The sequence below is a fragment of the Siniperca chuatsi genome, linkage group LG10 (genome assembly GCF_020085105.1).
Source record: "Siniperca chuatsi isolate FFG_IHB_CAS linkage group LG10, ASM2008510v1, whole genome shotgun sequence".
NCBI lineage: Eukaryota > Metazoa > Chordata > Actinopteri > Centrarchiformes > Sinipercidae > Siniperca > Siniperca chuatsi.
In genome coordinates, this window is record NC_058051.1 from 29,025,057 (window position 1) to 29,052,610 (window position 27,554).

At 39.9% G+C, this 27,554-nt stretch overlaps 2 protein-coding genes across 5 annotated transcripts in view; one reads left to right on the forward strand and one right to left on the reverse strand.

Annotated features, from left to right (window-relative positions):
• The window catches only part of lama5 (laminin, alpha 5), a 120,516-nt gene extending 101,188 nt beyond the window's left edge, over positions 1 to 19,328 (forward strand). Inside the window, 30 exon segments of the mRNA XM_044210147.1 lie at positions 319 to 492; positions 1,565 to 1,761; positions 1,841 to 1,957; positions 2,943 to 3,097; positions 3,905 to 4,034; positions 4,157 to 4,259; positions 4,400 to 4,513; positions 4,863 to 5,045; positions 5,964 to 6,106; positions 6,227 to 6,406; positions 6,936 to 7,075; positions 7,679 to 7,730; positions 7,732 to 7,839; positions 8,766 to 8,899; positions 9,103 to 9,268; positions 9,746 to 9,880; positions 10,066 to 10,217; positions 11,233 to 11,365; positions 12,377 to 12,520; positions 12,723 to 12,853; positions 13,031 to 13,198; positions 13,727 to 13,859; positions 13,971 to 14,125; positions 14,700 to 14,880; positions 15,195 to 15,368; positions 15,885 to 16,044; positions 16,147 to 16,277; positions 16,393 to 16,486; positions 16,573 to 16,692; positions 17,580 to 19,328. Of these exon segments, the coding sequence (XP_044066082.1) occupies positions 319 to 492; positions 1,565 to 1,761; positions 1,841 to 1,957; positions 2,943 to 3,097; positions 3,905 to 4,034; positions 4,157 to 4,259; positions 4,400 to 4,513; positions 4,863 to 5,045; positions 5,964 to 6,106; positions 6,227 to 6,406; positions 6,936 to 7,075; positions 7,679 to 7,730; positions 7,732 to 7,839; positions 8,766 to 8,899; positions 9,103 to 9,268; positions 9,746 to 9,880; positions 10,066 to 10,217; positions 11,233 to 11,365; positions 12,377 to 12,520; positions 12,723 to 12,853; positions 13,031 to 13,198; positions 13,727 to 13,859; positions 13,971 to 14,125; positions 14,700 to 14,880; positions 15,195 to 15,368; positions 15,885 to 16,044; positions 16,147 to 16,277; positions 16,393 to 16,486; positions 16,573 to 16,692; positions 17,580 to 17,728 (4,256 nt within the window). The 3' untranslated portion in view covers positions 17,729 to 19,328.
• On the reverse strand, positions 18,965 to 27,126 carry adrm1 (ADRM1 26S proteasome ubiquitin receptor). 4 transcript variants are annotated; one of them, XM_044210150.1, is made up of 10 exons: positions 26,975 to 27,126; positions 25,643 to 25,883; positions 24,817 to 24,933; positions 23,992 to 24,202; positions 23,180 to 23,258; positions 22,872 to 23,008; positions 21,569 to 21,703; positions 21,185 to 21,342; positions 20,597 to 20,699; positions 18,965 to 19,463 (listed from the first exon to the last, which is right to left on the reverse strand). In XM_044210150.1, the coding sequence occupies exons 2-10, from the start codon at positions 25,850 to 25,852 to the stop codon at positions 19,375 to 19,377; spliced, it is 1,239 nt and encodes a 412-aa protein (XP_044066085.1). In that variant the 5' UTR covers positions 25,853 to 25,883; positions 26,975 to 27,126; the 3' UTR covers positions 18,965 to 19,374. The 4 variants fall into 4 exon arrangements, with proteins under 4 accessions (XP_044066085.1, XP_044066083.1, XP_044066087.1 ...); XM_044210148.1 differs by having other exon boundaries at positions 23,180 to 23,261; XM_044210152.1 differs by having other exon boundaries at positions 26,647 to 27,061.
• Positions 27,127 to 27,554: the final 428 nt, after the last annotated feature.

Sequence of the window (27,554 nt, forward strand, 5' to 3'; positions counted from 1 at the left end):
ATCTGGTATAGATCAGATGTAAAGCAGCTTGCAAAATATGAAAGTGACTTTTGCTGTCTTTCATCAAAGCAAAAAAATGTTCCGGATACTGACATTTGCCCTAAGATGAACCAGGATACAAGTTCTTTAACCAAATTACTAACATTTCGAAGTTTAGTGTCATTTCAGAGGAAGGAGCTGTCATCTAAACCTGTAACAATAGTTTTTATAATTTCCATCATTGAAGAGTGAGACTGTTTTTTCTACATATGTTATTGTCTCATCCCACAAAAACTACAGACCACCTGATTGATACATTTTTTGTGATGCTCTTCATAGATATCATGCTGATGGCAAACCGTTCCTCGCTGAATGACACGGAGGCAGAGCAGGACGACGGGGAGAGGGAGAGGAAGATGAGGGAGGTGCAGGCCATGCTGAGGGAGATGAGGTACAGGAGCTGTGTGGGACAGAAGAAACTGGCTGACAGGGAGAAGACAGAGGCAGAGAAACGTAAGTAAATTCACTCAGACAAACACACACATCCACAAAACAGATAAATTCCTCCTAAACACTTAGTCTACTGAATGTTAATAATATTCTATTTATGTATTTATATATTCTGTGTTTAGGCCGAACACTTTTGCAACTTAAATTCTTAGTTGCAAAAAAAAGTTGGTAGGGAACGTGTGTCCTATAAAAAGACAAAAAAAAAGTGTTGTTCTACCAGTGCACCAGTACATTTGTTTACACAGGGAATGCCTACGTCAGTGGTTGTTGCACATTTAATAGCATTTTTCATCAGTGTCCTTAAATGTGTGATGTTGCAGCTACTATTAGTCACATTACTGATGTCTAGTCACACATTTTGCAACACAAGAGTGCAAGGACAATCCTTTGTCTTTTCCTTTATGTTGCTGTGTTTCTTACATTGAGTACGGTATACAGCAGGACTAATATGAGAACTTCAGAGCAGTCTTTTAAGAGTTAAGATGTCTGAGCCGATCGCATGAAATGACCCAAAGATGCTCAGTTTTGGGGTACTTGTTCATAACTAACCTACCCAATATTAGAGCTACTTAGTACATATGGATATTGTTTAATTTAATACCCACCCCCCAGCTGGCAGTTGTCTGACTAAATGAATCAATGAATATTGATTATTGAGGATTTATTACATTGTTGGACTGCCAGACTGCTTTTATTGAATGGAGAAACCATATTTCAAGGTTTAAGTTGTCATGCGTTGTATCTGGATTATTTGTATGACAGAGCCTTCTTTTTGAAAATGAAAACGGCCAAACAGAAGACAGTCTGATCTATCAATACAAATATTACGTGTTCATATTATCTGTCTGTGAATGTTTTACATAGTGCCAGCACCCCCACAGGAGAGACAGTTAGTGCTGAAAGGTTAAAACCATGGCTGTAATTTCATTGGGCAGTGTGAGCACTAAACTAATCAAATGCAAATGACTCAAAGTCAACTTTTCCACAACGGTTCAAACAAAAAATCTAAACAAATTGTGGGTGTGATCGCATCCTTAAAATCAGTCTCTTTGTCTCCCCCTCTGTCCCCTGCTAGTGTTGGATCGTGTAAACAAACAGTTGGCAGGTCGTCAGGGAGACAACAATGACTTGGCCAAGGCTATCAGAGACCGTCTGGCCCGCTTCCACTCTGAGATGATGGATCTCCGAGACGCCCTGAACGAAGCTGTGAACAACACCGCCAGAGCCGCAGAGATGAACAACGTCAATGAGAAAACCCTGGAGGACAACAAGGTGAGTTGGGAAATCAACAAGAACAGTAAGGAAGGTGATCAAACGTGATATTGACTCTATCTCTATCTCTATCTCGCAGAGGAGGATAGAAGACCTGCTGTTGAAGCAGAAGGAGGTGAACGACCAGTTACAGATGGCTGAAGATGATGTAGCTCAGGTCAACGATGTGCTGTCCATGCTGCACGACTCCAAAGAGGTTAAAACAAACAAAAACACACAGATTTGAACATATAGCTAAAATAAAATCCCAACATCTCTGGGAAAGATCTGCAAAGTTTACCTGCAAACACCTACGCCTGGTGTTCAAACTCTAATAATCTAAATCTACTGAGCAACTTCACAAAAGACAAAAGAAACTCCAGCTGAGTTCACAAATTGTAAGATACTCTTGAGAATGTTTTACTGAGCTTGACAAGACTTTAAAGGTTTTTTTGATGTCTTATTTAAGTCACTGTGAAAGTGTTCAGCAACACACAGCGCAGTCAATAGCAGCCACTCGAGCACTGTATATGTCATGGCTGTCTGAAACCCAAAGTTTAACCATGTTTGTTTTGTTTGATTTCTTTGGTAATTTTTAAGAAACGTTCAGACAATTGTCATTTTGTCAGTCGCATTATACATTATTAATGTAATAATACAACATATTCTTATTGTACGCATGTTGTTTTTCTCTATAGGTAGCAAAAGTCAGCAGTTACTGTCTTTTTGATTGATTTCTTTTAACGTGTCTGAATCACATTTTGGTTCCCACTGAAACGTCCACTGCACCATGCATCCCATTACATTAACAGGACTTAACACATAATGGTTATAATTATAATTAATGATGTTCTAGGAAACATCTTTCACAGTAGCTTACAAAAAAAGTTTTGGTTCTGTTTTATTGGGGGGTTAAAGTTAAGTAACATTTTTTTTAAGGTTAGTGCAAGAATTACGAATAAAAGAGATTCACTTTTTTCCATTAGTACAGATTTCTTCTGTAATTTGGATCAGTAAAGCGGTTCTCCATCTTATTTTTTTAAGGTTATTTTTTTGGCACTTTGCCTTTATTGATACAGACAAGATATGCAGGGAGAGCTGGGTGGTGACAACATGTAACAAAGGTCCTTATCTGGAATCAAACTGGAGATGTTGTGGTTGTATGGTAAGTGTCTCTTTAACACTTCAAACATCTTTCTCAGGAGTACGAGCGGTTGGCGGCCCAACTGGACGGCGCCAGGACACCATTGGCAAAGAAAGTGCAGAACTTTGCTCGGGCCGACTCCAAAATTCCCCTGGTGGAGGAAGCCGAGAAACACGCTGAGCTGCTGAACGCTTTAGCCATGAACCTGTCTAGGTAAGAGACTAGCTAGCTACTCAGCCACGTCTGTATATTAAAGTACCCCTCTACTCAAAATGTGTTTTTCTTATGTTTATGTCCCCTAAAATGTCAGACCTTGACTGTACTGATTTGTATCTGTGCAAAGTTTGTCACTAGAGAGGTGTTTTCACATTCCTCTACTGAAGGGGGAGATGTCTGTACACTTCCCTAAAGTCTCAGATTCAAACTTGTCACTAGAGAGAGCGAGAGTTTGCACTATAGCGTAGTGAAAGTTTTGACAGCAAACATGGTAGAGTGTGCAGTTTCTTGATGCAAACCGGACCCTGGAGCTTCCTTCAACTATCTACTAATGTGAACACACTGTAACATCGTAACAGCTATTGCATGTTTCACAACCACTAATGCTGTGTCATCCACTGCCACTTACAAGCTAACAACATAAACAAATAAAAGATACGTCTGCTAGTCGCTAATTTTGGTGCACAACAGACTCCTCATCTGAGTCTGACTGATGTCCAATATTTCCTCTAACTCGAGCCATCATGACACGTCACGCACCGCTCTCTCACCATGGATGTATGGCTCTTACCCACATCCATACTCTCACCAGCACCGGTCAACCTAACTTGCAGCGGTGGTGGGCGGGCATTTATAGATCCAGAATTTCTCAATGAGGGAGAAAGAGTAGATATGCTTCCAGCCCCTTTTCAGAGTTTTTTTTTATGTGGGATAACCATGTTAAACAAAATATTAATAAGAGTATTTTTATGTACTTTAAACGTGTCTGGAGGAAAACTACGAGTTGTTTTCGTTTGTCTGCAGTTTGGTTGCAGAAACTAAGAGGGGGGGATTTGTGGATGTAACACAAGGCTACAACAAGATCATCAACAGCATCAAGGAGGCAGAGGAGGCTGCCAAGATGGCCGACAAGGCTGCCAACGACACTGTGGAGGTACAGGACACACACACACACACACACACACACACGTGTGCACAAATTAAAACTACTTAAACAACTAGCTTTAAATTGTTGTTGTAATATTGGTGTGTGTGTGTGTGTGTGTGTGTGTTTAGAACATAAAGGACCAGGACCTCGGTCAGATCGCTGATTCTCTGAAGAACCGCAGCGTGGAGCTGAAGGAGGAAGTCAAAAGGCTAAATAATGAACTCAACAACAGTAAACACATCATTATCTTCATTTAAGTGATTCATATGGGGCATGTCATCAAATAAAAGAAGAGTCTTGTAGACTATCACTTGAAACTTTAAATCAGTTTGGATGTTTCAGTATTTGAAGTGGTTTGTTTTTTTGCACAGACCTGAAGCCGCAGCTGGAAGATGCTCAGAGGCGACTGGATGACGCCAAAACCAAACAGGTTGATGTGATGAAGGACCTGGAGACAGTTCAGAACAACCTCAACTCTACCACAAGTATGCACATTCAACACACACACACACACTTACACACATTTAAAATTACTGGAAAATGCTCCGACCAGAATCAAAATTAATGCATGCAGTTTTAAAACTAATTTAGTAAGATTAGATATCTTGTATGTACTGTTTAGTTCTTTTTCGTTTTCGGGAAAACAGCCTCAAAGTGCTTTAGAAGCACTAAAATCACTAATAAATTCAAGAACAACAACGTATTATGTGAAGATGAATTAAATTATAAGTACTGATTTACTGTCCTTCAAGCACAGAAATCTGACATGGATTCATCTTATCCATTCTTACTCGTTTTTTAACATTTTCATCCTTCTTTCTCTGCGATGAACAGATGTTAGTCAGGAGATTGCCGAGGCAAAGCGAGTGGCGGATCTGGCGAACACCACGGCCACACAAATCAACGATGCCCTGCGTCCCATTAAAGAGCAGCTGGACCAATGGCAGCAGACCTACGGAGACGCCAACGCCACCAACGATGACATCAACAACGCCCTGATGGAGGCCAATAAGACTGGTAGGAGTTTGTGAATGTATCACTAAAGAAACATCCTAAAAAATACTTCAGTAACTGATTGTTACCCACAGTTAAGTTTATTTTCTGTCAGTGTCTGTTCCTTTTATCATGTGATTTCTACACATATAAATCTTTAACTATGATGCCTACTGCCACATTACCAGTAATATGTTTACTTCATCAGCCTTTTGAACCCTATTTTCCCTTTAACATTTCCCCTCAAAGATACAAAAAAAGATTCAAACTGTCTAACAATATTATATACTGCATACGTACAGTAAATATTCTGTATCTGCATGTTCCAGAACTTCATTAAAGCCACATTAAACAGTCAACCCCAAGACACAATTGTTTTTATAACTGAACAATTTAACACACAACCTCAAATTCAGTTATCTTACTTAATGAGTAAGTCAATACATTTCTTCACTTCTGTTCTAAAATAAATTATACAATATGAAAAATGGAACTAAAACTATTAGTCGAATAATTGATTAATTAATTGTTTGAGTCAGTTTTTGCTGTTACCAACTTTTTAAATGTAGTTATTTTCAGCTTGTTTTATATCATTCTGAATTGAACATCTTTGGGTTTGGGACTGTTGATCATGAGCAATTTGAAGACGTTATCTTGGCCTCAGGGAAATTGCAATAGGTATTTGTCACAATTTTCTGACCAAAGAATGAATTGATAAATCAAGGAAATAATCAGCAAATTAATTGATAATAAACCTTAGTTACTTACAGCCCTAATGAAAAACATGTAAAAGTGAAGCTGTTAATGCCAGACATCAAATATCCAATAACAATAAATCAAATCTAACATAACAAACCTTCAAAAAGACAAAGTATGAAGTTATTATAACATAAAACTGGACTGTGTGTCGCTTAATGTAACGCTCTTTCCCTCTCTCTATAGTGCACACGCTGGGTGAGACTATTCCTATGCTGATGAAGAAGCTGGATAAACTGCAGAATCACTCCGCCCAGATGCCAAACATCTCTGAGAACATCAGCCGGATCCGACAGCTCATACAGCAGGCGCGCAATGCTGCCAGCAAGGTACAGATACACACACAAAAAAAACAAAAACAACATTTGAAGTTGGATTTGAAAACCCTTTTCTTCCAGCAGCCTCTAATGTTTTTTATTGCCTTTTCTCCTCCTCTTTCCTCCATCCAGGTGGCCGTCCCGGTGAAGTTTAACGGGGAGTCAGGTGTTCAGGTCCGTACTCCGCGTAACCTGGCCGACTTGGCTGCCTACACCTCCCTGAAGCTCTACATCACTCTGCCGGAGGCAGTACGAACCAGGCGGCAGGACGACGGCACCCAACAGTTTGTCTTCTACCTCGGGAACAAGGATGTAAGCATCACCACGGCAACATAGAAGCTCATTTTGTTTTTATTTTGTATATTGAATCTTTTGTTATTTCTTTTGTGGGGTTATAGTATTTAATGATCAACTTGTTTTTTAAAGTGGTCATATTATGTTCATTTTCAGGTTCATAATTTTATTTATGCTCATTCTGCACATTTGGGCTTTTTCTTGCAAACCTATTACATGCACAAAAAAGATATATAACACAATAAAGGAAAGGGAAAATGCCAAAAAGCATAATATGACCACTTTATGTTTATTTAAGGGTCCCTGTGTCACTTTTAACATTACGTTACATTCATTTGGTTGGCGTTGAATGAAGCAGCACATTTCCACTGTAACAGTATGGTTTCTATCAATACATTCCTGAGTTTATTCTTTGTTTTGTGGGCAATTAGTAAGAGAGAGATTCTAGGAGTTGTAGTCCAGTAAAGAGATCCTTGGCAAGGATTTTGAGGGGAGAAGACAGTATGGGTTTTTGTAGTTCATTCTAGTTCATATCTGGTATTTATAGTCCAGTAAGGAGTTCCTGGGCATGGCGTTGGAGGGGAAGAGACTGTATTGGTACTTTAACATTGGAGGAGAAACTGCTGAGGTGCTGATGCCTGAAGATGTAAAGTCTAATGGAAACTTCAACACCATAGTGCTGGAGAGGTACGACACACACACACACACACACAATAAAATATGTATATGCATACATGATGACATTGTTACATGCACATTTTTTAAATTGCTTTTCTATTAACTTTTGTCTTTGTTTCATTATATCATTGTTCTTGAGAGAATTTTCACATAATGATATGAAACTTTTCTTCCAACTTCAAAGAGTATAATCATTGAAATATAAAAATAAATTTAACAAATTGGTGGACAGTAAATATCCAGGTTTTCTAATGTTTAACCTGGATATTTCCTTTTCGAGAAAGGCTGCCATTCCACATTCCTGTGTTAATGTGTTGTTGTTTTATTAAAGTTAAACCAATGTAATTGGCTTTCTAAGTGTCCAGAGTTGCTCTCAATGCTGTTTCAGAAACACATTTATGCCAAAGAAATGTAATTCATCATGCAATATTAACATCAATATTGATATTAACTTGGCAAAAAAATATCAGCCGTCAAACCCTTGTGTGCTCTTGTCTGTCCTTCAGCCTTTCTGACTGCTTGCATGCATTTGTTTATCCTACATGCGTGTGATCCCTTGTATCTTGTCCTTATTCTGTATGTATATCTATTTGTCTGTCTGGCTGAATGCAGGATCCTCCAGTACGGTCAAATGTCCATGTCTTCAGAAGCCCATGAGGGGGACACAGAGAGTTACCAAAGCCTCTGTGGAGGCTAGAGGGGATCAGGGGCTGCTCAACCTCTTGACCGACGACACTGTCTTCTATGTGGGAGGATACCCGACTACTTTCAAAGTAAGTACATGGAGGGCTGTGTGCTTCTGTTGTGGGGTTGGGCTCAGTCATGGAGGGAACCCCTCATTGTATAAAAGTCTCTCCACCTCTACTCTTCCATTTCATCGTAGTTGTGGCCAATGAGAGCATCCACATTTACACATTTCTGGCCTGGTATATGTTTGCACTGAAATAATTAGACTGGATTTTTTCTCATGTAGTAACTCAAGTCATAATGATTAATAAAAATAAAAAAAAACTCAGGCTTCATCTAACAGTTATTCTAAATAATAATAATAAGAATAATAAATCTTTAATTTAAGAGTACTTTTCAAAGCCCAAGTTACAAAGTGCTTCACGCTTCACAAGGCAGCTAAATAAAATTGACAAATTATAAAACCATTAGATTTTAGGATAAAACAGATCAAACCAATTCAAGTAAGATAAAAGAAGGAAACATTTAAAAGAGATGAAGACAGAAATAAAAACACAATTCAAAGAAAATAAAACTCTTGTAAAATCAGGAAAAGCTCTGATTTAAAAGATGTTACTGACTCAGCCAACCTGATTTCCTTTTGGCAGGTATTCCTAATTGACTAATCTATTTTTTTAGTTAATTATTTATCTGATCTATGAAATTATGAAAATGGCCCATAACAAAAAACAAAAGTCTTCAAACTGCTAATTTTCGGTCTAATCATCAGCCAGACACCCCCAAAGTAATTATTTTACTAATTACTAATTGAGTAATTGCTTTAACACTACAATAACTAAAATTAACTAAAACTCAGCCTTTTAGCTCATATTTCTCACGCTAGCTGCACACTGACACAGCATAAGTTTCAAGGATATCTGAGAAGGGTATATGACTGTGTTGATATAAATTTGAATCATATACATAGAGTATCCAGCTAAGTTCTTTATCTTTATTCTCTTTTTCTTTTCAGCCCCCTTCCCCACTCGCTCTGCCTAACTTTAAGGGCTGTATCGAGCTAGATTCGCTCAACGAGGAAGTGCTCAGTCTGTATAACTTTGAAAACATCTTCCAACTCAACACCACAGAGGAGAAGCCTTGTGGCAGGTCAGTGCACACAGTGCCAAGTTGTCATTTAATTAATTAATTTGAAATCTTTGTTGGACGTTGACCCTGGCTTTCTCAGATTAAGTACAAAAACATGTTTTCTTTTCTCTATATATGTTCTTTCCTTCTGTCTGAATTGACTAAACTCTTTCCATTTGTCTTCTTCTGTGCGATACATAATGGACTAAAATTGCTAAAAACAGGTCCAAGCCGGTGCTGACTCAGGCCTGGGTGAATGACGCGGCGTATTTCGACGGTACCGGCTTTGCTGAGATCATCTTTACTGATGAATCGGCTCGCATGCAACGCTTCGAACAGGAAGTCAAACTGCTCTCACACAACGGAGTACTGCTCCTGCTGCAAAACGGGGTAAAGACTTCACTCATTCATTCATTCATTATTCTCTTAAGTAATTACTTGTTATTGGATCATTGGATCAAGTTCTTCCATGGAACCATTCATTAAGTTTTTACATTTACATTTAATACGTCTAGTTTTTTAAATACTTTTAATCATGTTTTTATTGTTATGCATTTGTTGCCATTGACTTTTATTAGAGCCTGACCAATAAATTGGCTGGCTGATATTATAGTGTATCACTGTAAATATCAGCCAATACATAACAACAATTTGCAGTACAGAAATACCAAGCATATGTTTGCGGTAGTTTAGAAACAGTGTCTCCGTTACATAGTTTCTACACCAGAGAACAACCACAAGTTTACTTTTTCCCAATCTGCTACAAAGTTCGGGCTCTAATTATTACTGTATTGACTGTATGGTTCAAAAATTTCCAAGAAAGCTGGAAGTTCTCATTGTGTTCTCCATGTCTCTGTCCTCTATCAGAATCAGTTCCTGTGTCTGGCGGTGCTTCAGGGCAGACTGAAGGTTTATTATGATTTCAGTGGTGATCTGGTGGAGCTCAAGCCTAAAGAGCCTTCATCTGAATTCCTGGAGATCAGCGACGCCGACCCCAAAGCTGTAAGTCTGCCATGTCTTTCTGTCTCTCTGCCTGTCTGTCTTTCCCATGTGTATTATAAATTGTTACTGCTTTCTGTATGTGTCATATCCCAGTTTGAAGCTATTTATGCACAGCATTATCCTCCACATGCTGCCGGTTAGCTGGAATAAAACACATTATTGCTTCTGCACTTTTAACTGTGTAGCTGGAGATTATCATCCTGCGTTCAATCCCGAACCGTGTTGTGGTGAGGAACAACCGCATGGGCCTCTACACCGAACACTTCACAGAGAACATCCCCCCGTTCAGTGGCAGATACTACCTGGGAGGAGTACCGGAGCAGAAGATGCCTGTGAAGTGAGTAGTAAACACACACGCAATTTACTTTTCATTCCAATTAATTCCCAATTTGCATGGCTCTAGGAATGACGATGTTGGTCTGTTGATTGAAGGGTCCCAAACTGAAAATTTATGATTGATTGCCATGAAATTGTAATAAATTTGGTGATCCTTTAAGTTTTCCTCTAGCAAAAGGATCAGGTCAACAATTTAATTTGTCCGACCAAAATACCTGCAAAACTAATGACATTCCTATCAGCCTCAGCTGTACTTTGTGTTTATTACTAATTAGCAAATGTCAGGTGAACATGGTAAACATTTCCTGTTGAACATCAGCATGTTAGCATTGCCATTATGTGCTTGTTAGCATGCTGACGTTAGCTCAAAGCACCGCTGCGCTGTGCCTATGTACAGCGTCACAGAGCTGCTAGCGTGGCTGTAGACTCTGTGTTGTTATATTAACAGTGGATTAACCAACTTTGTGAAAGGTGTTGTTCACAGTGATGAACCTACAGAGAAGGGTTAGCTTTTTAGCCTCTTTTAGCTCATTGGTTTGGTTTCATGGCACATTAACTGTTTTTGTTCACTTTAACCGCTCTCATCAACCACATTTCCAGCAGCAGGCAACTGTTTTCAGCTAACAAGCTCTTATAAAACCCAACACATTACCTGCTAATCACTAGACAAAGTTAGCAATTTTTCTCAGACGTTGGTTCAGACCAAACCAGAGCTAAAAGGAGAGTACATGTTGGACTTACATTCATCAGGTGGACACAGACATGACTCCATATGAATGATAATGTTGCTCCCTGTCTGCTGTATGTGCAAGTAGGAAACTGTTTGCTAACATGTTAGCTGTAATAACTACATAAGCTGATAATTTGTCCAAGGTGTGTGTTTTTCAGCTTTTTCGTTAGTTCTTCTGCCGCTAATTTGCCAAAACAAAAAAACAATCAATACATCTTTAAATAACAAATCATTGTCATTTAAAGAGCGTGTCAGGCTGTTTCATTCTGTCTCCTTCTCTTTTTAGGTTGAAGTCTCTGTTTCCTAAGCAGGGCTCTCTGAAGGGCTGTTTCAGGAACGTGAAGGCCCAGAACTCTCACATCGACCTTAAGAGGATGACAACCTCCGGTGTCAGTTTCGGCTGTGACAGTGACCTGCTGGTAAGAAAACACAGTTCACCATTCAGCTTGTGTAAAAAGGAGTAAAAGTTTTCCATGGCATTAAATTGTATATTTGATTCCCACAGTTTCTATTTTATACAATCTCAACTCTCTATCAAGCTCAAATATTAGTCATGGGCTTTGCTGCTACCTTTATTTAACCATTGATTTTTATGAGGTACCTTATCATTTATTGAAATTAAAGTGTGTCTAAATAATTACACAAACAATTTGGGATAAAACAATAGAATAAAAACAAAAAACAAAAAAAAAACAGTTGCTCCCAACAAAACAGTACAGTAGAAAACAATGCAACTTTTACTATTTCTACTACCTTTTTATTTTACAAAAACAACCTAGTTGACGTCAAAAGCAACATCAGACAAATTTTACACTATCCCTACTCTACTAATGCTAAGATGGCATTCATATTTATATAGTCCATGAAATATTTTGAACTTACAAAGATATTTTGTAATTCAGTTCCGATTAGTGTTTGGAGAGAAATGTTATCTCCTTTTTGTACAGAATGGGCGAGTTACAAAATAATTTTTTTGTGCATTAAAGGTTAGTTTTATTAAGCAGTTGACTCTTTAGATGCAACATCTGAAAAGTTTTTCCTCTTCATAAAATCAAGCAAAATGATTTGAAGCAGTTCTTCCCTCCTATGGCCCTCGTTTATTAAACCTTGGCTTTTGCAGGAAAGCTTTTCATAACTGCCATAATTTCCCTATAATGGAAAATCCCTAAACTTGTAAAAGAGTGCAAATAATTTCACAGTATTTCCATATGTCATCCTTGTAATCCTAAAACCAATATAATCACATAAATCTAACTCTTCAGAAAGTAAATAAAACCGAAATGTCCCCAAAGGTGAGAGTTGTCCCTTATTTCTGCCTTTGTGCTGATATGTAGAAATGAAAATAAACATAAACACATACATACACGCAATAATACAGTATGTCTTGACCTGTTGTGTGTGTGTGTGTGTGTGTGTGTGTGTTCATGCAGGTGGCTCGTGAGGCACATTTCTCTGGTCAGAGCTACCTGGACTTGGCTGTGACCAACATTCCCAGCCTCAGGAACAACTTCTACGCCAGCTTCGGCTTCAGAACCGAGCAGAAGGACGGACTCGTGTTCTACCACCATGATCAGGTTGGACGAGCCTCCCTTCCTGTTTCCTTTATCTTTTCTCTTACTGTGTCTTTTTGTTTCTTTAGACTGAACAAAGTATTTTCCCTGATATTTTTCTCTGTCCTGCTTTGGTCTGCTGGACTTCAAAGTATCATCTTCTTGCATGGTGTGTCTTACCCACACACCTTACCTGCTTCTGTTGCGTGTGTGTGTGTGTGTACAGGAAGGAGTGTGTGAGGTGTTTTTGCATGAGGGCCACGTCATGGTGAGAGCTGGCAACAGTGAGATTAAGACGCAGAAGACGTACAACGATGCCAACAGCCACTACATCGCTATCTACAACAACATCAGCGGGTAGGATGATAACTTCTGTAAAACCCCACATAAAGGTGTCTTTTTTTTTTTTTCCAAATGTCAACATAATGCCATCAAACTTTGGTAGAAATCTAGTTGTAAAGAACCAGCATGCACCTTTCAAACGTGTATATTGAAACTGTGTGCTGACTGACTGATTGATTGCTCACCCTTCAGGATGCGTCTGTACATGGACGACGTGCTGGAGCAAGCAAAGGAGGGCATCCGGCTGGACAGCAGGGGGCGTGGTGTGACGACCACAGAGGGAAGCACCTTCCTGGGAGGAATGCCCACTCAAAGCCGCACCAATCTCACGGGATGTATCAGCAATGTTTTCATCAAGAGGTGAGAAGAGAGGGCAGGAGGAGCAACACAGTTCAGTCAAAAACTTTCATATAATGTCATCAAACAGGGTGTAGCTAAGGCCTGACGTCACTTATGCCTCCGTTGTCAGTGTAGTTGGCTAGGATTGATGTGATTTCCATCAACACTCAGGTGGAGCAGCATAGAACTCCATAAATTATGTTGAAGTATGTCGGAATTAAACACCAATACTACATCTTACTTTGCTTAATTTCACAAAAAAAAATAATTTTTCTACTGATGAGGTTAACAAGTTTGCCCACAAACAGAACAAGATACAGCTGTTAGCTATAACAAGACTGAAACTTTGTACAGGGTTTCTGCAGTGTTCACCACATTAAATGTGAGACCTTTAAAGACCTTTTTAATACTACATAGAATGCAATTTAATACCTTTTTCATTGTCATATTGTGTCTGATGGCTTAAGCAGGAGGAGTTTTGAGTTGAAAGACAGAGTTAATGCATTGAAATGCTATAATCTGCTGTGTGTGTGTGTCTCCTGTCTTCAGGGAAACGAGTCCTCAGATGGTTTTGAACCTGCTGAAAGCTAAAGACAACGTCAACGTTCCTCTAAGATGTCCCGCTGCCAAAAAGCCTCAGCAGATCGTCGCTGCCCAGCCCAAACAAAGCACCAAACCCAAGGTAAACACACACACACAGCAAATTCTGCTTGCAAAGCAGAGACCAAGTGAACCTCTGTACCCAGTAATAAACACAAAATAAATGTGTTCTCTCTCTCTCTCTCTCTCTCAGGGAAAGCACAAGAAGCCGCCGGGGGCTCGCAGTCGTAACACCAGGGAGTCCTGTCAGGGGGAGCTGTCAGACCAGGAGACCGGAGCGACGCACTTCAGCGGCTCCACACACAGCTACCAGAGATACGACTCTCTGCCCAGCTCGCTCAGCACACTGTGAGTGGGAACACAAGTCCTACTGGGAAAACTCTCGCCTCAAGCAGAAAACAATTTGTCACAGATTATGTCTGTCCATTTAGCTTTCTTTTTAAAAATTCTGAATTTTTTTAGTAATAAGATCTTTTGTGTTATTGAGAAAAGTGCCTCATAATAATTAGCTAATAATAATTAGCCATGCTAGCAGCAATGACAGTCTGATGATCCACCACTTTGTTCCAGACTGAAATATCTTAACACCTATTGGTTGGATTGCCATGAAATTTGGTACAGACGTTCATGTCTGCTTCAGGATGAATTGTAATCACTTTGGTGATCCCCTGACTTTTCCCATAGCGCCATCTTCAGGTCAAATTTTTAATTTGCTGAATAGTTTGGTTAATGACCGAATTCCAGCGACACTAGTGACGTCCCAGTCAGCCTCAGCTGACTTTGTTTAGTGCTAATTAGCAAAGTTAGCATGTCAACATGCTAAACTAAGATTATAAACGTGTCATTTAATTCAGCTTTAAAAATGGCTTTGGATGTTCTGAAATGTTTGTAAGTTAATATTTAATCACCCCCCTCTCTGCAGGCCTCACATCTCCATGGCGCTGAGGATTAACTCCTCTGATGGTTTGGTGCTCTACACAGCTGGCAGAGCTGTGATGTCACTCAGCGTGTCAGACGGCCACCTGCTGCTTTTGTTGGACGGAGGAAAGCGGAAGGTCAACCTGCGCAGCCGCAAGAAGTACAACGACGACCAGTGGCACACGGTGAGGTCACGCGCCATCGTCACGAGATCTGAATCTATGTGACATTTAGATGATTTGGTTGCAACAGTCTGCTTTGTATTTATATTCTAATAACTGAAAATGGATTAAAACACTCACTTGGATACTCACTCTGTCAGGGTTGTATCATATCATCCAGAAAGAGCGAGTACCAAATTAAACATTTACATATTTATATAAAAACCCATCCTTTTAGTAGCTTTGTTGCACAAAATCCTCACACAGGACGCAGCTGTGAAACAGCGCAGGTTAGATATGTAGGTGAATCAGCTGCCTCTGTCTTTATGTCACTTCAGGTGTTTATAAAGCGTGAAGGAGAGAAGATCAGTCTGATAGTGGACGGCATCAGCGCTCAGTCTAAGAGGATCCCCGGAGGAGACGGGACTCGTATCACCGGGCCTCTATATGTCGGAGGAGCCCCGCCCTCGCTGACAGTAAAAACATCCAGACTACAAATTACAAACACAAAGGTCAGTCACATGTCTGAATGTAATAATAGCTATACTGGAGCTGATAATACGCTTTTTTCTACTTTTGTTCTACTGTAATTCATAGAGCTGTATCATGAAGCATCCAGAAACTACATCTGGCACCGTCATCGATCCAGTTGTTAAGAAAATGAAGGACGTGGTAGTTAGTGCGTAGTTCTTCTTCAGTTTTTTCTTATTTTCAGTTCAGTTTTGGCCATCAGTCCTATGAGTTATGATAAGGTTTCACTCACCAGAGATCTGCAATGAATCTGTAATAAATACTAATACAATTTCAAAATCCCCAGCTTTGGCACCCGGGGACCACACGAGTTTGAAAATGCAACAAAATTAAGACACAGGTTGTAAAAAACCACAATAACCAAAGAAAAAGTTAATATCTGAACATGAGATACTGTTAACTTACACACGGACTCAAGACAAAAAAGCACCTTCATCACACATCTGTTCTACTCTTCTTCATGTGTTGTGTCTGTGCTGTTTTGATATAAACTTCAGGCCGTGGGCTCCGGTGGTTTCGTCGGTTGTGTAAGGGACCTGGCGCTGAATGAAGCCCCTGCAGGACGCCCCGCTCACAGCCAGGGGACGGTGCCCTGCTTCCTGAATCCTCTACAGCCCGGAGCGTATTTCTCTGGCCAGGGAGGACACATCGCAATAGGTAGTCATCATCCCTCCTCTTCTGTGTTTTTTATTTTCTTTCAGTCTTGTTTGAGTCCTGCTGTGCTGTTGTGTCCTGACTGAAAGCTCTCTCTCCCTGCAGATGAGTCCTTAGTTCTGGGTCGGGATCTGGAAATCCAGTTGGAGCTTCGGCCCGTCTCAGACTCTGGGCTGCTGTTGCATGCTGGGACATCACCTGACCACCACCTGAGTTTGGTCCTCAGCCAGGGAGAGGTGAGACCACGGCAGTGAGGGACATTTTTATCGAATTGTAAAAGAAATCAGAAAATAATAATAATTATTGAATAATAAAACAAAACATGAAAATGAGGTTTGTGTGTGTGTGTAGGTGACTGTTGCAGTAAACAGCGGCAAAGGTGAATACTCTGCCTCCTTCACTCCTGAAGAACCTCTGTGTAATGGACGCTGGCACACAGTCACAGGTGAGTTTACGGCACCACATGGTTCTGTTGACACTGTGTTGTGGTAACACTGAGATAAAGACGTTGTGTTGTCCGCGTGTCTCCAGTGGTGAAGAAGAACAACGTCCTGCAGCTCCATGTTGATGTAGCCAGTGAGCACAGCGTCGGCCCCAAACAGAGCCGCTCTGCAGGGGCCAAAGAGACCGTTTACCTCGGTGGGGTACCCGGTGAGTACACACACCTTCACACACATACATCTTTCTTTGCACAATGCCAACATCATGTTCTTTCTCCTGATCATGTTTCAGTCATGTGCAGTCTTCATTTTGCCAGACTACCCTCATCTGTTTATTCATATACCCATAATTCCAACCTTTTCCTTGAAATAGTTTATTCTCAAAATATTAACTTCTTTCCATAATATTGTGATTTTTTTTTTTTTTTTTTTTTTTTTGGTTCTCATAAGAGTTATTCTTATATTTTATATATATCATTTAGATATATTATATGACCTTTTCCATAAAATTACAACTGTATTCTTGTGATATGACTTGTGAAAGTCTTTAGGATTGCAACTATTATTCTCACTGTTCATCTGTTTTTGTTTTTCAATTAATGGATTAATTATTTAATCTATAAAATGGCAGAAAATAGTATGCACATCACAATATTCCAGAGCTCAAGGCGATGTCCTGAAATTTTGTGCAACAGTTCAAAACCCAAAGATATTAAATTTACAACTATATGAAACTGAGAGAAGCAGCAAAGTGTCACATCTAGAAACAGAAAACATTTTTGCTTAATAAATTACCTAAATTATTAATGTATTACAATAATTCAATATTTTTCTGATTCAGCACAAATTTTGAGGTTGACTTTTTTCTAAAAATATAAAACTTCAAAACCCTCAAAATCAATCCCTAATATTATGTAGTGTAATGCTTCTCTATCAGCCCTTTCATTCATGCACTTACAGGTTGCTGACACAAGTGGATGTTCTGATTGGCTGGTTGGGGTTAGACATGAGTTTGGTTAAGCAGTTGGAGCGGTCTGGTGGCTAGTTGCTTCTCTCGCCTTTTCTCTGTAACATGTTGTTCCTCTCTCCGTCCACCAGCTGGCGTCACAGTTCCCGGTCTACCTGCCGGCCTGCCGGCCTTCCAGGGCTGCATCCGCCAGGCGACGGTCAACCACAGACCTGCCACGTTGTCCAAACCGCTCGCTGTGCACGGAGCTGTGGGGACGCAGGGCTGCCCACACATGTAGATCCAACACACACACAGTCTTATCCTCACATTCCCCAACTACAAATTACTGGTGGTGGGTGTCATGTTACTGTGGCTAATTTAAAATATATATTAATATTTATTTTCTATTTTCAGAAAAATGTATATTTTATATTTTCCTGTTTTTTCGTTGCAATATTACTGGTTTGTTTTTGTGCTACAGGGTGCTACAACAGTGTCTGCACATAGAGATGCACTGATACAAGTGACTGGTACAAGATATCAAATATCAACTCTAATATCATAAATCAATTATAAAACGTGTAGTATATTGTAAATAAAAGGCAGCACCGCTTGATTTTTCTTGCTTTTGCAAACAAGTGGTGAAAAATAAATTGTCAATCATTTTCGTCCTTTGGCCCCAAACAAATTTCCTGAATCTGCAGAAAAGTAAATGATGTCTACAGCAGTTAATCGTGCATCTCTAGCAGAGAATGTTAAGAATACCTACTGAAGTCAGTACACTGTGAACACTGTAATGTATGAGCAACGTCCTCAGGCAGCGCAGATGGGCAATGTTACCTGTAACAGGGACTAGGACTGGACTTTTGGGAATATCCGTTAAGTCTCAGTGACGCAAAGATGATCAAACTTAACACAGAGAAAAGGGGGATAAGAGCTGGCGTCTCTAATAGTTTAAGCAACTATTATTTAGGCAGAAGTCCACTTTCTCCTCCTCCTCCTTACACACAGTCTAACATGTAATTTAAGTTTTTGGGGTTTTTTTGGAAAAAGTGCCAGAGACCATATTTGCTCTGCAGACCTTTTCGATCAACCTTGGTGATAATGCTGCGTTCAAGTCATATTGGAGTTATTGTAATTCCCAGTTTTCATGCCAACATCCAAATTGTGATTGCAACGGAGAAACAGATTTTTCTGAAAGCTCTAATGTATCCTGTGTCAGTCAGTTAAACCCAAATTTAATGAACGTATTGTCAGTGCACAGTATTGGACACCCTCCTCTGTAATCATTCCCACCGGTCCGCTCCTGTCCAGGTTCCAGGCAGCGTTTCCCATCTCTATTCCGTCATAAATGTAAACATGTACCAAACATGAGTGTGAAGCTTGTATGTAATATAATAACCACTTTTTAAACATCTCACAGAAGGAATAAGCTGTCCCTCCCCCTCACTCCTGCCCCCTGTGTTGTAAATGTATTTCTAAATAAAAGGTTTTGTTGTTTTTCTTTTTCATAAGAAACTGTACTCTTCAGTGCTTGTTTGCCAATATATTTTTTTTTATTCAGAGTAAATCACAAAAAAGCCTGAGAGTATCAGCACTCACTCAGGCTCCGACAGCCTCAACTGTGGTGCAACAACAGAAAGAAAACATCAAACGTAAGGCTCAATCCCCTTTGTTTCATAGAACGGACTCTCTCCTGTCAGAGTAAAAGTAATGATCAACAAAACAGAGCTAATGATAAACAATTAGGCCAAACGGTTTACATGGTGTCCACAGCTCTGCTAACCCTGTGCTGTTCATCCTGAGTAGGAGCAGAGTGTTGCCTTTGGTATAAAAAAGGACAAGACAACATTAAGGGGGGGGGGGGGGGTAAAGAAAAGTACTGAAATGAAAAGGAATCTCAGATTTTTACTGAAACTCAGTTGAGGCTTGGCAGTGTGAGCTCTAATCCAGACTCATGTCCTCGTCGTCCTCTTTCTTCTCTTTGGAGTCTGCTTTACTGCCCTGCATGGCTCTGGCAAACGCCTCCACATCTGACAAGGAGACGAAATACATGTTTATAAATAACAGAACCAATACATAAACATTATTTTACATAAAAGGAATAGTTCACATGATTGGATAAAAGAAAAAAGGATAGATTGATGTTTTTCAAGTTTCTTATATTCACATGCCCATATTACTTCAGTGTTATGGTTTATTGGTTGCTATAACAACACAGATTGTATTAGCTGCAGCTGAACTTTAGAGTGTATTTTACACAGAACCTCTCACATTAAAATTGCTTTAGGAAGGGATGTCTTTGCTGTCAGTATGGACAGAAGGAACAAGTACAGCAATGTTAATATTGTTTTAAGACAGACTTGATAAAATGTCAACCTATCCCTAATATTCCTGGTCTACCTGGCACCTATTTAGCTACTGGCTTCAGGGACCCAGGACATTTTGTAGAAACTGCTGTTTCATTGGGGGAACACAGACTAAATTTATTTCCTGCACCCAAAAAGTCCCAAAAGAGGGAAGTGCTTTCTGATGGCTCTGTTTAATCTTTTTTTGTCGTCAACAAACCCCATTAAAATCCCCAGACCAGCAGTGCATTAGTCCGTCTCCCAATACTGCAACTTTCCCACCCTGTCTGTGACCCTCATCCAAAAGTCCATTCATTTCTACTGAAGACTCAGTAATTTCTGAAAAAACAGCTGGACACTAGTTTCTATCAAACAAACAGGAGGAAACAGTGGATTTGTTGGGGACTATTTTCAGCGGCGGATGAATCCACATGTGGTGCTGTAGTGAGTGTTTGGGGCAGCAGGATGGTGTGTGTGGGACTGAGTCAGAATAAACTACAGTGTGTGTATTCATGGTGATGAAGGAACATGTCAGCCAGTGCAGCTCACTGATGTGTTTTAATAGTTTCTGGACAACAATGGAGCTCTATGGCTCAGAGGAAGAAGATCCATCAGGCTGTGATACACACACAACACTTGTTAGTTGGATCTATCAATTCCTGGTTTAGAATTTTTTTTTTTAAATGGGATTTGTTATTTTGTTACTATAGAATTTATCATATATTCCAAGTATTGCAGATACTGTGGAAACAACTTAAGTTTAGCGCCTTACTGTTAAAAGAAGACCACGTGTGTGTGTGTGTGTGTGTGTGTCTCACCTCCTCTGTTGGCAGCGTCCACAGCTTCTGCCGGCAGACCAAACTGACTCAAGAGCGGGCCGAGCTGCCCGGAGGCCAAGGCACTGCTGAACATACTCATGGCCTGAGGGAGGGAGGAATGAGTCACTGGGGTTGATTCAACACTGTCTGACATCAAGCTGCAGCAATTAAACATCCTTCGCCTCATTAAATTAACTGTGGTACCCTGTTATAATTACTGTTACCAAATAACACCACCACGAAGATTATTGGTATCCAACTGCATATGTTCCGTCTCCTCGTGCTCTACCCATACCTAATTAGCTTAAAACAAACTGCATTTAGTCAACCAAGAGCTTGTGAACACCTGATTTAGCTGCATCTTCATTAGTGTATAATAAAAATACAGCCTCTATCTCACACCTTTGACATTCTTATTGTTATTCTCTTTGGCTTTTCCACAGAGGATCAACATGTTGGAGGTTGTTACTCCATCAGCCACGATTTCCTCCACTTCACTTCACTTAAATTCTAGTCAAGACACACTGTATGTCTCGGAAAAGTATAACTTAAGTGTTTATTTGGAGTTACTTTGTGCTTATCTGTTACCTGCTGGAACTGAGGTGAGTTGATTGTGTTCTGGATCTCGTCAGCGCTCTGCAGTAAACTTTCTCCGCTGGGCAGGAAGGGCAGGAGCCTCTGCTGCACCTCAGCGTTAGTCAGGATGGGAGCCATCATCTCCGGGGTGCAAATACTCGCGAGGTCCACTACAGAACAGATGAGTCATATTTCATGAAATACTCCTGGATTTACTCAATTCTCTGTTTTGTCTTTTCTTCATTGACCCTATTTCTCTTCTTGGCTTCTACTCTTGTCTCCCTCATTTAGCAGATGCTGGTATTCAGAGTGACTTGTAGTGACTATGCAATGATGAAATACTAGATCAGTACCATACCAAGACTGCTACCCCACATTCAATCATCTGCCACTCACCCGCTGATTCCTGAGCAGCAGCCGAAGCTGGGACGTTCATGGTGGCGAGGATGCTCTGAAGGTCACTGAGCTGGATGGGCTGGTGGGAGGCAGGGCTTCCAACCGAGGCTGGGACCACTGGGGTCTGAGCTGAGGCTGCAAATGAGACAAACAAGGAGGTGTCAACGCAAAGGCATTAAAAATTAAACACTTGATACTCTGTGTTCTACTCTTCATTAAAAAAAAAAAAAAAGGTCCCATAAAACGGCATCTTGGCTTTCAAAATGTGATGTATTTCCTGATGACAAAGAGGATTCTGAGATGGGGCACAACACAAGGATGGATCATTTTAAAGTGTGAACCAATGGGATATCTGTGACTCCCTTTACACCTGGCATTAAAATGTGTTTTGAGTGATCGGATTTCAAATAGGATAGTGCTTGACCACACGAAAAAGTACAGGTGTAAATGGACCCAGTACGGATTGTGACCACATTGAACACAAGTGTAAATGCAACTGCGTTGTCAATCCACATACAACAACTATGTGGGCTACCAGCCGCCCAACCACCAAGGTTCAGTTGTTCGAGCTGGACAGAGCGATCGGATCCCGAGTGGACACTGGAGACACATTAATACCAGGTGTAAATGTAATCAGCTTAAAAGCATATCTGCCAGGTGTAAAGGGGGTAGAAGAGGTGTAGGGTTGTTAAAACCTTGTGATGGCTTGAATGATTGGATTTATAGTTAAATTTACAGGTCCAGCATGAGTTCGTCACTGGTGTTTTGGCTTCTTTGGTCATCTGCTTCATTGTAGATGTCAGTAAGTTGTAATTTATAGTCTGTACATATAATGTGTGTACCAGACAGGATTTCCAAATTTAATGAACCTGGGAGAAATGGAAACTGACTGAAGGGAATCAGATTTCCACCAGATTTCTATTGATCATTAGGAAGCTATGTACTTAACTATTAATGGATTCTTTAGGTATGATACCCAGAACAGAAGTGCAATGCTCTAAAGGTTACACAGTAAACGGGTAAGTAACACTTTTGGGCATTATGATGAATCACAGATTACAACTCTCTTAACATATTAAAATATGTATTTAAATATAATCAAACACCAAAGATGACATTAAATATTATGATGACTGACTCTGTGCTTAGGGTGGCTTGTAAGACTTTAGCACTTTTAAAGCAGCACATTAAGTGTAGCCAAAATCTGATTACCATGAATGTACAGCTATCTAGTTTATTTAAACTTGTGATTCTTAATTGGCTGATAACTTGATGCATAATAACTGTGCTGTACTTTATGTACCTGGTGTGGACGGAGCAACACTAGTAGGGGAGACAGCTGAGGCAGCGGGAGTCACAGGGGTGGTGGGGGCCTGAGAGGAGCTCAGTCTGGGGGCTGCGCCTGATGCAGGTGTGGCTGCTGCTGATTGGCTACGAGAGCTGAGGAAGAGGAGGAGGAGCAGAGGTAAGGGAAGAAGAAAAAAGGAGATATAAATTCAGTAGTAATTTATTAATAATAATCATCATATTTTTACATATACTATGTTCGACATCTGTAATGACAGTGGTGATGTGAGCTGATGTGTGTGTGTGTGTGGTGTTCTGTCTCACCTAGATGAGGAGCTGCTGGTGGCTGGTCCTCCGCTGCCCAGCAAGTTGGCGAGTCCAGGTCCTGCTAGAGCTCCCAGACCTCCTTAGACAAGCGCAAACAAATCAAAAAGGGTCCAAATTGATCTCTGATTCTTATTTAAAAGCGACTGTAAGCTTAGCTTCACTGCATGTTGATTAAAAGATAAATATCCTGGCTGAGCATGTAAGAAAGAGAGTACAAGGAAACCCATCTCTTAAAATAAGGAACTTTATGCACTATTATACACATTATGTCATATTGTTCTAATTACTACAGGACATTTTGGTTTAGAAATATACTGTACAGCTTAACACTGATGTGTTACTGTGTTTGATAAACAGACTATGTGTGTACTTAAATATTATAATAAAATTTTGGACAATCTGGACAAAAATAAAGTGAACAAACTGGTGGTGTAATTCTACTCTTACCCTAGAAAGGGCTTTTGTCTCATTAAGTTACTACGAAGGCCCCTTACTGTACCTTGTGTGTCTTACTTACACACACCCCAGTCTTTTTATACAGCAGGCCATATGTAACTAAATTTCTTTGACTTTTTAAAACATGCAATTTGCTTTTAAAAACATACATTTACATGTCAACTTGAAGGTAACTGCTGTCACAGCTAACAAAGATCCCCCAGAGAGGACACAATGGGACAAAAAAGGTGGGACGGTGATGTTTTGAGGGTTATTTCCTGGATGACTTCCCTTCTCTCAACAGATTAATGAGTCTCTGCTGCGACGGGTGTCAAGATTTATACATGTCAAAGAAATATCCAGTGCCTGCTCACCCAGTCCTCCCAGTCCTGTTGGTCCGATCAGCTGCATCAGCTGGTTGTGGCTCATATTTCCCAGCAGGTTTTGCAGGCCTCCCTCTCCTCCGAGTGCGGAGAGTTCGTGGCCACTGCCGCCTCCACTGCCTGCCGTTCCAGGAATGGGAGGGTTATTCAGATACTCATTCACTTTACGACAGTGCTCATCATCCTTGTCAGTCTTTGGCTCCTGATGGAAATGGGGCAAACAAGAATTCTTGAAAATCAGAAAAGTAACAGACTCACTTCTAAGTTATTCATTTGTGGTCAAACAAGGCAGGTTTGACAACACCAAAAAGATAAAATAATAAAAAATTAAAAAAAAAAAACTTTAAAAACCCACTGTAAATTTGAACTAATTGTGCTTTTGTCATCCTGTTTCATAAACAAATAAAATAAACTAATAGATAGACAAAATGTGTATCAACTGTTTTGGTCAGAAGCAAATCTATTTTAATAAAAGTTATAAATATTAACAAAAATGAGTCCACAGGATGATATAACCTTGTTTGTTTGACTAAAAATCTCTCTCCAGACTGGAGCAGATGAAAGGAGAAAACTTCTGGTGGGAACAAATGTTAAATGTGTGGCTGCCTGACACATACGCTGATTACAGCCATGCACACCCTGTCATCATGAGTATAATAATCTCTCTTGTTCTCTGCTCATCACTCTTATTGCCTCCCACTTCATTTTTCCACTCAGTTTCCCTCTATTGAACATCCATCTGCCTGCACACAAATAGACACAGATGTCATGCATTCTCCATTTCTTCTCCCTTGAAAAATTAAATCTTCTTCTCACCTGCATCCAGAAGAACAGTCTCTTGGATCCAGCCTTGAACTTCAGCACATAGACACGTCCGGTGGTGCACTGGTTCACCCTCTTGAATTCACAGTCATCAGGGAAGATGATCAGGTCCTGGAAAAGGAAAGGCACAACATAAGACATTTAACAAAGAGAGGGGAAAAACACTGAGGTTTCTCTGCCACAACAAATCATTAGTAACCAATTACCAAAAGGGAAAACCAAGGCAACAACATCACTGCAGCTCTGAAATAAAGACAAGGTCACCTTGCTTTCTCTGTGGAAAGCCAGCTAAATTGGGATTCAATGTGTCAGCATTGCTTGTATGAAAAATGCTTGTGTGTACAAATACAGAATGAACAGGGAAAAAAAGCATTTTTTTTCATTGCAGGAGTGCTGCTACAACATGTCCGAAGACAGTAACAACTTCTGTCACGCTGAGTGATCGACCAGCTGTCAAAGTCTTATTTCCATATGATTTCTCAGGAACGACAGTTATTTACTGCAAGCCTGCACCTATTATGTACAAGTTCTCATCAAATTCTAGTAAACTGATCTGTTGGCTTAGTTAGGGATCTTACTGTTTAAAAAGGGGTTGACATGTTAGTCTTAAATTCTACTCAGCCGCAGACCTAAAATCATCACATAAACAACAAAGCACAAGCATGGTTGGCTTTACAAATTTCACTCCATTAGAATCACCTATTGCTTAAAGTATATATATATATATATTAGTTAAGTTGTAGTTTGAATAAGAGAACTTACCAAATTGCAAAACATTACTGCTGACTAGAGTTAAAGTTATTAGTTTATAGTTACTCACATCATCGACATTCCCAGTCGTCCTGTCCTTCCAGCAGAAGTGAATCAGGGAGTCGTCGGACTGCTGGATGTACACCGTGCCCTTGCGTTTGTCTGGTGTCACTACGTTCCCCTTCAAGGTCATTTTACCAGCACGAAACTCCACCAGGTACTTGCTGGAGCTTCCCCTAGAGCCGCTCACCAAACTTGGAAAGAGAGCACCTGACGACATCTTTAGATCTTGTTGTAAACCAGTCCGAATACTGGAGGAAAAGAAAAAAGGGGTCACGTTTACAAGACCATGCAAGCATTTTACTGTGGCATTAGTTATTATTGATATGAGTAACAAAACTACAAAAAAAAGAGGAAACATAAGTTGGAATATTTAGTGCTGTGGGACCATTTCTATTGTGCTGACCACCAGAAATTCTTTCATGAATTTGTGGACAGAGACAGAAATCACTTTTATAAATTACTTTTGTATGTGGGATTCATAGAGAAACCTAGTTCACAGTTTAAGCAATATTTAGCATCAAAACCAAGACAAATTCCTTACAGATATAAATGTACAAGTTGGCCAATAAATAAATAAATCTCAGGTAAATGTCATTTTTACCTACTAAATGATACTTTTAGTTCTTACACTGTTACTACAACCCTTAATACTAGCTACTACTACATCTAGTTTTACTTTTATTAGAAATAACCTCTACTTTGTAAAGCATTCTGCCCAAATGTTCTGATTACAATATGACCTTTTGACTAACAAATATATTGTTTAACCCTGACAATCATATGTTATAAGTTAACCTTACTTAATGAAATGCCAATAACTTTAACTAATTTTTAAATCTGAAGCAGGCAAACTCAAATCTTCAGAAAATGTTGGCATGACCTCAAGGAGTTAACGTTAGCTACTGTACTGTATGTTAGGAGACTAAGCGTTGAGTGGCAAACGATTTGTCAATTTTATCTTTAATTCTTACAGCTATTTCGCATACAAACACTTTAAACGTTATGTCTGACCGTCACAATGTAGTTGCTGTCTGATCCAAAAGTTTCACCAGTGTCGAGCTGTTCGTTTGTGCCACAAAGACTTTTCAGAGCGAAGCTAACAAAAGTAGCGGTTAGCCAGCTAGCTATCATTAGCTGTGCGGAGTTCTGGCTGTGTCATGCTGGTTGTCAATGCTAACGTTAGCCCATGACTTGGCTAAACCGACGGGCGACGGAGGCCAAATTCTTACAATTTATTCAGCAAGCTAAAGTCATTCAAAATTTTTAAATAACAGGCTGCTTTGTAGAGGAGTGCCATTTGGTCAGCTTACAAGTTTACAAATGAATCGTCTTCAAATACCTGAAGCTGAGTTAGCAGAGTTAACCAAGTTTTCCTTCTTTACGTCGTTTGCGCTAGTAACGAAACTCACTTCCGTGTTGATTTCCGCGTTCTTTTTTTTTCTTTTTTCTTTTTTTTTTTAACCACCCGTTTTAACTTAAATCCCGCCTTTCTGTGTTGTGATTGGCTTGCTCGTTGCTTCAACGCGTCCTTGTGATTGGATGCTAGCTCCATCAAGTAACGAGTACTACCCAATCACAGCACAGTAGAGCGAGGCTTGCCGCAAAACGGGTGGGTAAAAATAACAGTAGGGACAGGAGAACGTGCACTTTTGGAAGTCGGGATTTAAGTTTGATTGACAGATTTTAGATGAAATGGTCGCTAACTGGATGCTAGCTAACTAAGATTATGTCTTATCCTCAGCTACAATCTAACTACAAGGTTACGCCAACGTTAGAAACACCATGCATTTTATTCTGGGACAATGTGACCGTGTATTGTCCTAATTACACATTTAAAAACTCAAATCATTTTCACTCAAAATGTACTGTGTTTCAATGAACATTGTGAAAATGGTGTTCTGCTGCTTGTACCAGACCTT